The 15,023-nt window shown below is 40.7% G+C and overlaps 1 protein-coding gene across 1 annotated transcript in view; it reads left to right on the forward strand.

Moving 5' to 3' along the window:
* The window catches only part of ARHGAP20 (Rho GTPase activating protein 20), a 98,113-nt gene that overhangs the window by 17,355 nt on the left and 65,735 nt on the right, over positions 1-15,023 (forward strand). Inside the window, exon 2 of the mRNA XM_075198888.1 lies at positions 4,646-4,731. Coding sequence (XP_075054989.1) covers positions 4,646-4,731 — 86 coding nt within the window. The remainder of the gene's footprint in view (positions 1-4,645; positions 4,732-15,023) is intronic.

Here is a 15,023-nt window from a genome sequence, read left to right on the forward strand (position 1 = left end):
AAGCATAATTAAAAAAAAACATCCAAATGCATCACAAACAATCCATCTGTCATGACATCATTTAAAAAAAAAAATACTCTGAAGAGGACAGGGGTGAGCAGTGCAAAGACAGTAGATCTGATTGGCTTGCTGTCTCCTAGGTAACAGAGCTGTCGGTGAATATTTTTTGAAATGTTAGGGAATAAGCTAATGTGACACCAGACAATTGTGCTGTAAAGCATTTACTTTGACACTAGATGCCTTGAAGTGAATGTATCAAATTAGAGTGAAACGGTTAAATAAACTGCAATATGGCAAAAATTAGATATAGAGAGCATTGCACACGGCAAAATTAATTCTGTAAAGTAACTATAAAAACAGTATTTGTTCGAGTGTTGAGCTTCCCTAGGCTACACTTCTAGAGTTGATAACTAATAAACAATAAATGATACTAGTCAGTATAACACATAATGCATGTAATAATTATAATAATAATAATATAATAATAAAGTTATACATTGTAAACCGTATTAAGCACATGTTACAGCATGTTGTGGACCCACAATGATTCTTCTTCTGGTACAAGTGCTTGCAAACAATGCACATTTATAAACCAAACAATCATAAATCAATTAACATAATAAGCTTCATTACTCACATAACATTAATAAAGTAGAAACTTCATAAAACACGGCCTAACTATAAAATACAACCTGCAATAATAATGATTATGATAAGACTCTTTGAACTAACAGGAAACTAGTCCAAGATTGAAACTAATTACATTCTAAGTTATTGTTAAAATGTTGTTGCAGGTTGTGCTTTGTAGTTAGGCCATGATTTGTGCAGTACAGTTGACCAGATGCGACCTCTGAGGTGCCAGAGATAGTGAATAGTTCTATATTTTTAATGGGACCCATTTTGCAGTTTCCAGATGCACTTCTGCAATAGATCGGTGTAATCAACTGTCCTGATTTCAGTTAGATATTCACGATTCGTGGCCTTTGAGAGAGGCGGGGTTTGTGGAGAAGTGGGCGAGCTTCACCAGAAAATGTGTATTGCTGATTGGAACGTTTAAAATGTATATTTCCACAGTGGCAGGAAGGGGGCGCCAGTGGGATTATTACTGGATGGTACGATCTGAGGTTTGGCCAGCAGGGAGAGATAAGAGGGGAATGTTAAGGAAGATAAGAAGATGAAGTGACTGGAAGCACTGCAGGACCGATCTCTGGGGAGCACTGTTCTTAGGAATAGAACTAATGCTAGCTAGGCTATTAATTGAAAAGTGTGTGTGTGTGTGTGTTGGGGGGGGGGAGGGTATTAATAAAGAGATTTTCATACTGCACATGTGCATAAAGTCTGCATATGTGTACGTCCATATTAAGTTTTTTGCATCTCTCTGTGAGACAAGAGCAGGTCAACAGAGTACAACACAGGTGTGTGCACGTAATTGCAAGACAATTATTGGTGGAAGCGGACGCAGATACATCTGTGAAGGATCTATGTTTGCCGATGCTCCACTCTTGGTGCACAGATAGTTATCATTAGTATGGACCTATGCAATGTTAAAAGATTTAAATAAATAAATAAAAGAACGTTCCACCTCCACCCCCAAAGGGATCTAAGCACCAGCGTTCACAGCCTGGGCAGGTTGGGGGGACAAATGTTGCGGGACGAATAGCATGGGGTCTCCCCGCAAAAGCCGCAACCAGCACCAGGCTTTGACAGGCTGGGTTTTTCACACTGTAACAGAGTGGTGGCCCCTGCCATAGTCTGTTCAGGATGGAGCTGAATTCTCTATGGGAATCTGGCCCCCTCAGCAGAAAATTTCAGCCGCATGCTGATAGCATTTTTATATGTGGCACTACATGTCCCAGCAAGCCCTGGCAGCCATAAACTGCTTGGGTGTGCTGCAGTAATGTAGCTTTGAAAAGTGTACACACCATAGCAAATGTAAATATTGAAAGTAAATAGTTAACACAGTTGCCTACTCTGCCGGAATGTCGGGAGACTCCCAAATTAGGGGGAGACTTTGGCAGTTTTCCAGGAGAGCACTTCCCTGCAACAAGGTGGGCGGGAGATAATGCAAATTGTGTTATCAACGCCCCGTCCACCTCAGGAAACACTGAGCAAATTGTGAAACCACGTCCCTGTCGCTAATGATTAGGTTTATCAAACTCTCTAAAAAAGAAAAGTGAGGTGTTGCCCAAAGCAACCAATCAGATTCTAGCTATCATTTTCTAGAAATTGCTAGAAAAATCCTAGCTAGAACCTGATTGATTGATATGGTAACACCTCCAATTTTCCTTTTTAGAAGGAATGATAAATTTACCCCTCAGTATTTACTGGGGTGGGTGTGGCCTGATGGGTGAGTTGTACCTCCCACTTATTGACCTGAATTGTGTCATCAAAACCCACCCACCTCTTCTTTTCATACCCATCCACCGCAACTCCTGAAGCATAGAGGAAGTATGAGTTATGTGCTGTATTCAGCTGCTTGTCTAAAATCTTAGAGGGGAGAAATTGTTTACACCACAGTGCATTAGCATTCTGTATAGTGTTAATGTGAATTTATCTCCAATAAAAGTGTCCTACCTTTATAGATAGTTTACCTTATAAATATGTACTTTCCCCTGTAGACCACAAAATGAATATTTACTTGCTATTTGACCATTTACATTCTATCATAAAGCTCATTTACTGTATCTCCGCATTGATCCACACTCTAATTTCACGACTAGTCTTCTTTTCCTTGTAGTTACTTTAGTCTATTACAATATAAGTGTTACTAAAATACATTATTTTATTAATGGCAGTGGTGGAAGTGAGGGTGTATACGGTGGTTATGCCTTACTGCCCCTTTGCTGCCTTCATTGTAAACCAATCAAATTTCATTCACTTACATACCCATTACATTTTCCATACTACCAATTTAAATTTCCACTTCAACCTCTGATAATGGTGTAAAACAGGCAATCTCTGTTTAATTATCATTTGCATGTATGGGACATACCATTGCTGGTCCCCGATTGCTCACCATTGTGACGCAGTGAGTGAAGTAGGGGCAGGAGGGGGGAGAATGCTGCTGTCACTTTCCTGCCCATACCTCTCTCACGCTGTCAGTCACCATGCTACAAGGAGGAGCACAGGAGATCAATGGGACCCTACAATCCTTCTGCATTGAGCTACTGCAAAGCAGCCGGTGTCCTGCGCGCTGGGGGAAGTCTGGAGAGACATGTTGGGTAGGTGAGAACCTAATCTCTATTGTCTGTAGTACGGCGTCACCTGAGACCTGAGACAAGATTTCTGCCTCGCTTCATGGGAGTAATGACCCAAAATGTAACTTGCATTTTCCATAGCTAAATAGAAACTACAAATACAAGTGCAAACTTGTATCGTGTTTAGAGAATGATCATTTTATGTGATAAAAATCACTCAGAGACCCTGTCTGCATGTTCTCCCGTTGATCAGTAAAACAAGCCCCTTTGGCTTTTACATGCACATTGGTTTCTGTTTGCATTCTTGGCTTGTGTTGGACTGAGCATTTAACTGAGTAAGCAGGGAAGGTTATAGCCAAAGATGGGTGCAGGATGGGTGTTTTATGAATGCAGTCCGCTGTATACAAGAGTGAAGCTTGCCATCCCCCTAAAAAACGTAACCAAGAAAGTGGCCCTCCAAGCCAGGGGCGCACACAGGGGGGGTTTCCTGGTTCTCCAGAAACCCCTCCGCGAACAAACGGGCGGGCGCTAAACATTGCCTCTACACAGCTGCACTGTACTGTACAGCAGCCGCGGCGCTGTCAAAGAAGCGTCCGTGGCGGTGCTGTATTGTACTACAATACAGTACTGCAGCGCGCGCTTCTTTGACAGCGCCGCAGCTGCTGTACAATTCAGCATCGCCGAAATGGAGCTGCTGCGCATGAGCGGCCGCATACGCAGCAGCTCTATATATATATAATTTTTTTTGGGTGTGGGGGAACCCCCCCTTAAAAATCCTGCGTTTGCCCCTGCATGCCTTCACCTGCGGCCCACAACTCCTTTCTGCTTTATAGTCAGATTTGTTATAGCTTGTAACACTTCTTTAAAATGCCTGCTAATATGTTATTACACATAGGTGTCTCTTTCTGTTATTAAATGTATTGTTTTAACATATTATTTAGATTAAGCGCATTGTGTGGCCCTTTCGAAGGTTAATGGGCCCCACATGCAGCGATGAAGTGTAGCAGGTTGCCTATCTCTGAGATACATACACAGTGTTCCAGGAGACAAGTATATTTAATTTTGTAATGTGCAATCAATGTAACGCTGTTTGTCTCTAACATGGGAATGTGTTCATTGCACAATTCTAACCAAATATTGTGGTGACTAATTCACAATGTTATTTACATAGTGGGGTTATAAGAAGACCATTAAGTTCAACATTTTCTAAATTGTAGCTGTGTTGATCTAGAGAAAAGCAAAACAGAACCCCCAAGCGAGGCAGCTGTCAATCTAACCTCACAGGTGAAAAAAAAAATCCTTCCCGACACCTTAGGTTAATTCTCTGAATCAATCAGCCCATCGGTGTAATGAATAACCCATATAGTTATTTGTGGGTGTCTTCTTCATGTTTGCGTTGGGAGAAAAAATTATGGTTCAAGAAAAAAATATCAATTTCTCTTTTACAGAAAATGAAGAGCTTGGCACAAAGACGTCAATCAGCACCGTCTCTCGTATTAAGCAAAGCGCTTAATAAGTCAAGAACCATAACCAAGTAAGTGATACATTGTATCCAGCATACAAGAGCTAAATTGCTGCTGAACAGATTATGAATATGTAGTGTAGTGTACACTGATATATTTATGCAGAATCTTGTGTCACATATGGTAAGTTTCTTGTTGGTCAAACTATTGTCTCCACAATGTTCTCAGCACAGAAGCAGATAAGTCAGTCTCTATGTAAGGATATGTCTTGAAGCACTTGTGGTGCATTGTTTTGGAAAAACAGATAATAGAAGGGCAATGTTGTCACTATACCGCTAAACAAAAGAATTATCTAATATATAAATGCTTAGTGGCGTCTGTATGTGTGTGGAAAAAAAAACAAGTTGCAGCGCCACCTGCTGGGCAGAGTTATACACTGACCTACTAAATTCTTAGTGTGTGTGGGGAAAAAAAATCAAAAAGGGCTGAAATTTGGTAGGGCTCAAACTCATTTTCGTGAGGTAATTTTACCTCATGAACACACATGTGTAGAGGCGTGCGTTAGTGTGTGTGTGTGTGGAAAAAAATATTTTCTCAGAAAGGGCTCATCCAATTGACCTGAAATTTGGTATACTGACATTATTTGACAAAAAAATTAGAATAGTCAAGTCAGTTAACTTCCATCATCCCCCCTTCCCCCCGTGGGAGGGGTAGTAAAGGCTAAATTTACGAGTTGAGGGGTCAAACTCATTTTCGTGAGGTAATTTTACCTCATGAACACACATTAAAAAGGGCGCTTGCGTCGGGAAGTAACGATCTTCCCCTGAGGAGGCCTGGGCTAGGCCCAAATGCATGACAAGAACCTTTTTAAGACCTTAAGTATCTTGATTTGACTAGAATGCATGAGTATCATGCACGGGTTAACTTGTTTAAAATATTTATTTAACTCCTTCCTCAGTGGGCAGTACTGAACAGTTTTTTTTATGTAACATTTGTCTTATTATTAAAGAATGAATAAAAGTACAATCATGTTTATTTTGGTAGTCTAGCTATTTCTCTTAATGTTGTGACCCATGATTGTCAATCTAGGTAGTCTTCAATTACTTTGTCTCACTAATGAATTGTTTTGATTCACTTTCCAGGTCCACACCTAGGGCACATGGCTATAGCAGATAGAGTTTGAGTAATGCTGGGTACACACTACAGAATTTTCCACTAACCTTTTATGCCGATCGATTTTAAATGCGATCGATGGTCCGATCGGTCGGTCCATGGACTGCATACACACTAGCCTTGTTTTAGAAGATAAAAGGAAGAGCGGACTTCCCTTTAGCGACTTTTTACAGCCATGTTGTCGTGAGCAATGATTGCAATTTCGTACACATCGGTCGAAAGTTTATACACATTACACAACGGAAACGAGATTGGAACGAAAATATTAAATGGTAGGACCAACCAAATGAGGCGACAATCGTCCATTTGGGCAGACTTTCGACCATTGTGTCACAGCACACACTGACCCGACTTTTGAACGAGCGGTCGTATGTCGGCTGATTGAGCCGATTATTGGATGAAAACCGTGTAGTGTGTACCTAGCTTAACACTGATATCACAGAAATATGAATAATTAATTATTAATTATTGAGCTGTTTTTAAGCAGAGATGAGAACATTGACTAGATGTCGATTCAGAAGCATTGCTAGACTTCTCCAAATAGACCCAAGGCCAAGTTTGTCACGTTCGTAGTTGTTTCTACCACACACACGGTATAAGGCTGAGAATACAATACAGAATTTTCCGACCAATGTGTTATCTACAACAATTATACCTACTACTGTAAAAAAATAAACGTCACAATCAGCATGCCGATTCATGTGTACACACTATATATGTTGTAAAAGATTTACCCTCAGATCTGTGCTCTTCATCTGTCATAATCATTGTCTGAAATGATCACGACACTGTAAACATTATGTAGATCCTGATCGTGAGTGCATACACCCTGCAGGATTGGAACGAGATTTATAGTTCTGCTGAACAATCCAATGAAGCGGCGATCGGTACTTTGGAACGACTATCGTTCATTGTTTAAGTATACACACTAATGCGTTATTGGTCCGAACGGTCGTTTATCGTGTGATTGACCCAATAGTCGGCTGAAAAATCTGTAGTGTGTAACCAGTCTAAGCCATTGTGATAATTAGAATCACAGTCTCAGCTCCTTCTCAGTTGGACAAAATATTGTAATTTATGTAAAAAATTCTGTTTATAATTGCATAAAAAGAGACATCAATCCTGCACAAGTATTAAACCCCCTACCTGTGTAATACTCCAAACATGGGGCCTGATTTATTAAGGAAAGTTAAGTAAAAAAAATTGAGCAAGTAGTCTCCTGGACAAAACCATGTTACAATGCAAGGGGTGCAAATTAGTTTTCTATTTTGCACATAAGTTAAATACTGTCTGGTTTTTCATGTAGCACACAAATATCAACTTTATATTTCAGTGTACAAATAAGCTATCAAGTATTTGTGTCCAGTGTCTGTGAATTAGTTCACAAAGGTTAAGCTGAAAAAATAGACTCAGAATTGAGAATTGTATTTCTGGAACAACAAATTCTAGAAATAAATGTCAAAGAAACCAAAACCTTAAACAGATACATTAGCAATGACTTGTCATACCTTTACATATTCTTTTTAAACATCTTTTTTTTATTTAAACCATTATTTTTTGTTTAGACCATCAATTAAAGATTCAAATTACCTAGAATCAAATTATTTTAATCAGAAGCGAAACTCAAAGCACTGAAGAGGTTAAAACATGTTTTCGATATGATACATAACTTTATTTGTCCATCTGTAATGACTAAATAAAAGGGAACTTCACCCTGTGTATGAGATATGGCCCAAGAGAAGCATTGCAAATGTTGCTTTTAAAAGACAGGCTGAGAGGGGAATTCTATCTGTGAATTTCTGCTGAATCTTCTTCATGTATCTGTCTTTGATAGTTTAAATCAAGGACAAATGGAAATATGAAAATGTATCAAAACTAACATTGTAACTGACCGAATAGACCTTGTATTGTGTCAGCAGCTAGTTAGCTGTTCCTTACAATGCATACATGTGTAACATTCGTGACTAAATTAAAGAGGAATTAAACACTGGCAGAGGCCCAAATCAAACAATGTAAAGTTAACGTTAAGTTTAGTGGAAATATAAACAGATAGTATCCAAAAATGATTGTAGTACCTCTTAAATCTACTTCTACAAGCATGCAAGTTCTTTAAATTATTTTTCTACCTGGTGATTCTGAACCACTTAAAGCCTTTTGCCTAATTGTTTTGACAGTCCGGCTAACTATTTTAAGTGCGTGTACTGAGATATGAGGACATCCTTTATTCTGCTGATAATACTTGTACGTGAATTAAATTGTATATTAAAGCTACATGCAAAATGTTATTACAGCGCTGTACAGAAAATATTGGTCATTGGTCCCTGAACCATTGTCGGTTACATTCTACCTTCCTTAATGTCTATGTCAGTGGCACCCAAACTTTCTCAGTTCGAAGCACCCTTAGGGTCACCATAATTTTTCCAAGGCACCATTAAGCCAAAATAATTACTGGGCAGTCTCGTTTTTTAAGTAGTTGGGTCAAAATGACGTAAGATGTACTTAGACCCCTTCACCATCACATTGTGCCCCTTCATCATATTACTGCACCCCTTCACCATATCACTCTGTATCCCCTTCTTTGCCATCTCACACACTGTGTCCCCCTCTTTGCCATCTCACACTGTGTCCCCCTCTTTGCCAGCTCACTCTGTGTCCCCCTCTTTGCCAGCCCACTCTGTGTCCCCCCCTCTTTGCCAGCTCACTCTGTGTCCCCCCTCTTTGCCAGCTCACTCTGTGTCCCCCCCTCTTTGCCAGCCCACTCTGTGTCCCCCCTCTTTGCCAGACCACTCTGAGTCCCCCCCTCTTTGCCAGCTCACTCTGTGTCCCCCCCTCTTTATCAGATCACTCTGTGTCCCCCCCTCTTTGCCAGCTCACTCTGTGTCCCTCTCCCCTCCTTCAACGTCACGCCCGGCAGTCAGTGAGAACAGTGAGGAGGATCCGGCGCTGGATTGGTAAGTTCTGTTTTTTTCTTCTGAGGGCGATCGCGGCACGCATGTGACAGCGCCACGGCACCCCAGGGATCTGCGGCGCACACTTTGGGAACCGCTGGTTTATGTATTTTTTGAGGAAACTGGGGTGCATGTGATCACGCACAGGTCCATTTTTCCTTAGAAGCCAATGAACTTACCATGTTTTTGCACTGTGTGGGAGGAAACCAACACAAACACAAGCGGTCATACAAACTCCACACAGATAGGGCGATGGTTGGGAATCAAACTCATGACCCCAGCACTGTGAGGCAGCATTACTGACCACTGTGTTATGTTTTTATATGCCTGCATGAAAGTGGCCTAACATTATCTTCTGGGCAGGTATAAACAATTGTGATTAATGATGAGTGTGAACATCCAATGTACTGGTAGTAACTCGTTCAAAATATTCCTGAGAAATTCCTCATCACACTAGGAATTTATCGTCTTTCATCGAAGGTTGGTGACATGACATTTCCAGACACTAGAACAGCCTACACTTACAACAATTTAAATAATGTCTAAGGCATTTTAGAGACTGGTTGCTGATGATGATAATAATTGGCGATACTTATTTTTTAACAGAATGGCCATTACGTAATGAATTTCTCAGCTTTCTCTTTGTCTCAGTATGTGTTTATTATCTGACAGCCTGCAATGATTGAAATCAGATTACGACTGCCAAATAACCGAGGTTCACTGTGTGTGGTCAAGTCAAACAACGAAACAATTTCAATTATTCACATCACTGCTGAATGCATTGTACTTATGCTACGTTGGCAAATATACTAAACCCTGTTATACGCAAAATCTAATGTTATATTTAATATTAGTACTACAGCATTTTTCAGTTCATTTCAGTTCCCTGATGTTAGGTCCAGTGTTTTAAACGGATCAGATAGGCCTGGACCTAAGGAGGCCGAAGCATTGGGGTGGCAGGCTGCCACTTCTTTCATTATCTCCTCACAGTTCTTCTCTTTTATGCCTTCCATTATAAGATGTCAATGATCATTTGAAATTGCTGCTAGAATATACATATATCGTAATTGTTTTATACAGATGATACATGCGGGAGGTTGAGCTATATGAGTAATAGTCCGGGGACCTAAATTGTTTCACGAGAATGGAGGGGAGGGGGGGCAACAAAGTTAAATTTGGGCCTGTCCACATCTGTGGTCTGGTTTTAATCCACAGACACATTTCATTTCCATGCATTTTGCAGTAAAGAACAATTAATTTCAAAATAGTTTGCTCGTAGAACACGGCTATATGAGAATGGTGGTAATATTTCTTAGAAATGGAAAGAAGCCTTGAGTTTAGAGTGTGAGAACTTATCCCTTATCTACAATGGAATATTATTTATCATTGTACTTATCACCACTGATTGTGGTGATAAGTAGGATTTAAGTAGGACCGGCATATACCAAATAAATATCACCATGACTGATGGGCAATAACCAGCTGCCCCTGCAATACTGGCACGGAGCGCTAAGAGTTAACTTTGCCAAACTAGTTTCTTTAGTTGTACGCATGCATGAGCCCCCTCGTGAAGGTGCTGTGGAAGCCAAGATTTGGGCTTTCATTTACACTATTGTGGGAAAAAACGTTGAAGTTGCTTTTGCCTTTCTCTGTGTGGGAATGCACAAGGAGCAGATATTTAAAGGATAGGGTATCATCTTCATCATCAGTTATTTATATAGCGCCACTAATTCCGCAGCGCTGTGCAGAGAACTCATTCAGTTCAGTCCCTGCCCCATTGGAGCTTACAGTCTAGATTCCCTGACATACACACACACAAACAGACTAGGGTCAATTTAGATAGCAGCCAATTAACTTTTTGGAACGTGGGAGGAAACCAGAGGACTTGGAGGAAACCCACGCAAACACAGGGAGAACATACAAACTCCACACAGATAAGGCCATGGTCGGGAATTTAACTCATGACCCCAGTGCTGTGAGGCAGAAGTGCTAACCAATAGGCCACTGTGCTGCACCAGGGTATGTATTAACTGAGGGCTGTAGAGTTGGCCATGATACATCACCCTGCACCACTTTCACCAATTTGTGAATGCAGCGTGGAAGGTCCTCAAACTAGTGATTAAGAGATCATTGTCACAGACGTCAAACACTGGACATAATGTAGTGCCCAGAGTCAACTTTGAAGTTTGAAGGCAGTGCTATAAATATTGAAAGTGCAGTCCTCCTAGTGTTTATCGCTATTTTGAGATTTGTCCATGCTCTGTCCACCCTCTAGTGAATGCAATTCAAAGTAATCTACTGTGTGCAACTCTATAACTGCCAGTGACCAAATACTCTATCCTTTCAACAACTACCGATTGTACGTTGCAGAAGGTGAATGCATGAATAATGATCCACCAAGCTCAATACTGAGGGCTGTAACATAGCAGCATGTATACAGTACCTATAAGAAATCACATGGTCTCGTTTCACAGAGATTACATACATAGACATGTGTTGTTGGTATTATAAACCTGGATGAAAAAAAATTAATTTGTTTAATATTCTTTTTGCATCACTTTCAGACTTTTCTGTATTTGGGGTTACTAGTTTGTGGAGCAGCATTGTGAACCAATGTTACCAATTTACCAATTTATCCATAGAATGTTTATTAGAGCCAAATATAGTTGCTTAATAGAATTATCCTATGCAGCATGCTATATAGCCCTGCATTGTCTAATACAGACATTCTTTTTTGATTTATATGATAGGGTGGACCCAGGGCCGGATTAACCATAGGGCTAACTGGGCTATCCTTGAAAGTGCTTAGCAGCAGTATTGATCAGTCGGGGGCGGGGGCGCCCCCGGCGCGATCAGTGCTGCTAAGCACTTTCACTGCGGTCCTTCCCCGGCGTGCTGTAGTCTCCTTACTCCTTACAGCGTGCCAGGGAAGGAGGTAAGTGCGGGGAAGAGGCGCGGGCAGCTCGGATAACGGGGGGGGGGGCCCTCACGGGGGAATGGAGGCCCCCTTAGCCCAGGGGCCTCCATTCCCTTAATCCGTCCCTGGGTGGACCTCTTATGCCACCCTGTCGTGTTGCTGGGGTCCGGCTTGCCTTGCCTTGCCAAACTTTCTTTATCAAAAATGTGCCCCTTATAAACGCTATAAGGGGCACTGTGCTGCAGCCACCAAGCTCCTTCAGCCACCGGCACCTGGAACGGCTTCCTTCTAGGTAAACTCTTGCTGCTAGTGCACCCCCTTTCTGGGCATCTGGACTGGAACCCCTTACTTCTGATCAGGGTTCCTGTGGATGGTCTATGGCCTTATCTGTGTGGAGTTTGTATGTTCTCCCCGTGTTTGTGTGGGTTTCCTCCAGGTGCTCCGGTTTCCTCCCAACTCCAAAAACATACTGGTAGGTTAATTGGCTGCTATTAAATAGTCATTCTGTCTGTGTGTGTGTGTCTATATTAGGGAATTTAGATTGTAAGCTCCAATGGGGCAGGGACTGATGTGAGCGAGTTCTCTGTACAGCTCTGCGGAATTAGTGGCGCTATATAAATTGATGATGATGGTTATCCTTGCCTATCACATTGGCCAGAGCTGCAGGGTATTGAGCAGAGTGTTGTTTCTAGATCCTGGATCCCAAACCTCAGAACGGCTGGATAACAGATTATAGTGGTCTAATTTGTAGGTCACATGAATTACAACAGATGAATGGGCGCCAAAGCCGGATCTTGAAGCAGTAATGTTTAGAAAGGGTCCTTACACACCAGTTAGAGGTACTAATGATCATCCAGAAGTATAGATAGCATATACTAGTTGAATTGCAAAGTACAGCACTTTTTGTACAGTCTCTGATACACATGTTGGCAGGGGGGAACCAATCTCCTGCCCATACCTGGCACGACAATATCTACAATATCACATTCAATGTTTAGTATCAGGATTAAATATATTCTCTAAACTTGGATTTTTAATGCAATTTAAACTTAACAAAATTTACATCAATCTGTGATTTCCCAAATTACTTGCTGTTTCATTATTCCGATATTTCCCCTATCTCTCTCTCATAGAGGACACACAGGCGACAAAGGACAATGGCCGCCTGTTGTGCATTCAGGTTAAACAGATGTGTTGGTCACTTTAAGATCATAGACTTACTTATCATGGGATTTCCTTTCTTCAAAAATGTTACAAAAACAAGCTGCCTCCAACATGGCATTCTACCTCAGAAATCAATACATTTCCAATACAAAAATCAGTACAGTTTCAATGATATACAAACGGGGCACTATACCATTAATTGAATTAAATTTATACAATAAGTTATTTTTAAGTGATCCAGCCACAGTCTGTTTGAGAGATAAACTCCAAAGTCAATGGCTGAGGAAATGTTTTCTGTGAAACTAAACCAAACCCTGCAGCCAATTTCTCCAAATACTATTTTAGTCGCTTTATGTCATATGCTCTATTCTTTTCCATTACTTGCATTCTAATAAGGTTTCTGTAACCATTATACTTAGTCCATCTCCTCTTAAGTTTTTTCCTCAATAAGAATATTCACATTTAACAACACCCCCCACCTCCCACATATATAGAACTTACACAGTACAGCATGAAAAGGGTTTACCTTGGCTTTACTCTCTAACCTCTTTCACAGGTTCTGTCTTTATTGTTCATTGCTGTGTATACAAAGCCAATAGGGAAAAAAACAGCTGCCAGTCAATCAGCATGCTAATTAGGCTGTTTAATATGCTAATCAGTTGAGCTAACATGCTAATCACTGACACTGATGCCTCCTCCTTTGCCTCAGCACTCTAGATCATTGGGAAGTGCAATTGGAGAAGAAAGAGCTGTTGGGGGTGGGAGAGAGGACTGCTCAGTAAGCAATCAACATACTGAGCCGGTTTCCTCCTGGACTAAAGGCTTTAAGATTTTAAGTGTTTGGCATATTTTTGCAGTTTTATTTTTACATCTAGACCTCAATTGAGGTCTGGAATTGGTATGTGAAGCATGGGTGTGAGTGGGTGGGGGATGGGGATGTAGAAATTAGTAAGTAGTAAATGGTTTTAGAAGTACAGTATGAGTCACAAATCTGCAGTCAGTATACAAGTTCTGATAAAATTACATGGGCCAAATAATTCGTAGATGCCATCTGTTCCTCTGTTTTTCCATAAATGCTTCAGCACAGTTATAGTGTGGGCACAGGGTGGATACATTCCACGCAAACCATTTTCTTCCCTAGCTTATACTGGTAAACAAACATGATTTGCTAACATGTTTGTCCATCAGTATAAGGAAATCAGGAGATTACCATCAATAATAACTGATAAATCTATTCATAGCAGCTGATAACCAAAAGTAACACATCAGCGGCTTCTACAGTGAGCTATTTATCTAGTTTCTTATATGGTATACAATAATAACAATGGGGATCATTTATAAAAGTTGGTGCAAAGGAAAAACGTTGACGTTGCCCAAAGCAACCAATCTGATTCTGTCATTTTTGCTCTAGTCAGGTTTGGAAAGTGAAAGCAAACTTCTGATTGGTTGCTGTAGGCAACATCAGCTTTTTCCTTTACACCTGTTGACACATGACATATGCCTGGCCTAATGAAGATCAATTGATGGATTTATCAAACCTTCTATAAAGGAAAAGTGGGGGTGTAACCCATAGTAACCAATCAGATTCTAGGTATCATTCTCTAGAATGTACTAGATAAATGCTGGGCCTAGCTGGAATCGTTTTAGAAGGTTTGATAAATCTACTACCAAGGGGTAAATGTATTAATGTCCGGATTCGGGAAACTTCCCTTTGCAATGCAGCGCCGCTTTAAATGTAATCGCCAAAGACGCTGAACACGCCGGAGTTGAAGAATCCGGACATTAATACATTTACCCCCAAGACTATTCACCAAAACAGATATTATCTGTTCGAGAGCGCATTTAACCAATGACTAGGGATAGGATGGAAGATATATTTGTAAAGTAGAACATTTTGGTATTTTCCACATTTACCCCATCCCCCCAACATCTAAAAAAGTCACAATGTGGACTTGTCCTTTAATTTTGCTTAGCAAAGAAGAATGTATATGGTGGACAGTTTTCTATAATTTTGTGGAGCAAACCCAGGGGTTGTGTTTGTGACCTCTTTGCCTGATCTATGTGATATTTTTGGTCCCTTCTGAACCTAATCATGCTTAGGCTGACAGTATACGGTTCCTTGACTGTTGTCCGAGGAATCTAGTTGTGGTAGTTTGATTGT

The sequence above is a fragment of the Mixophyes fleayi genome, chromosome 2 (assembly GCF_038048845.1).
Source record: "Mixophyes fleayi isolate aMixFle1 chromosome 2, aMixFle1.hap1, whole genome shotgun sequence".
NCBI lineage: Eukaryota > Metazoa > Chordata > Amphibia > Anura > Limnodynastidae > Mixophyes > Mixophyes fleayi.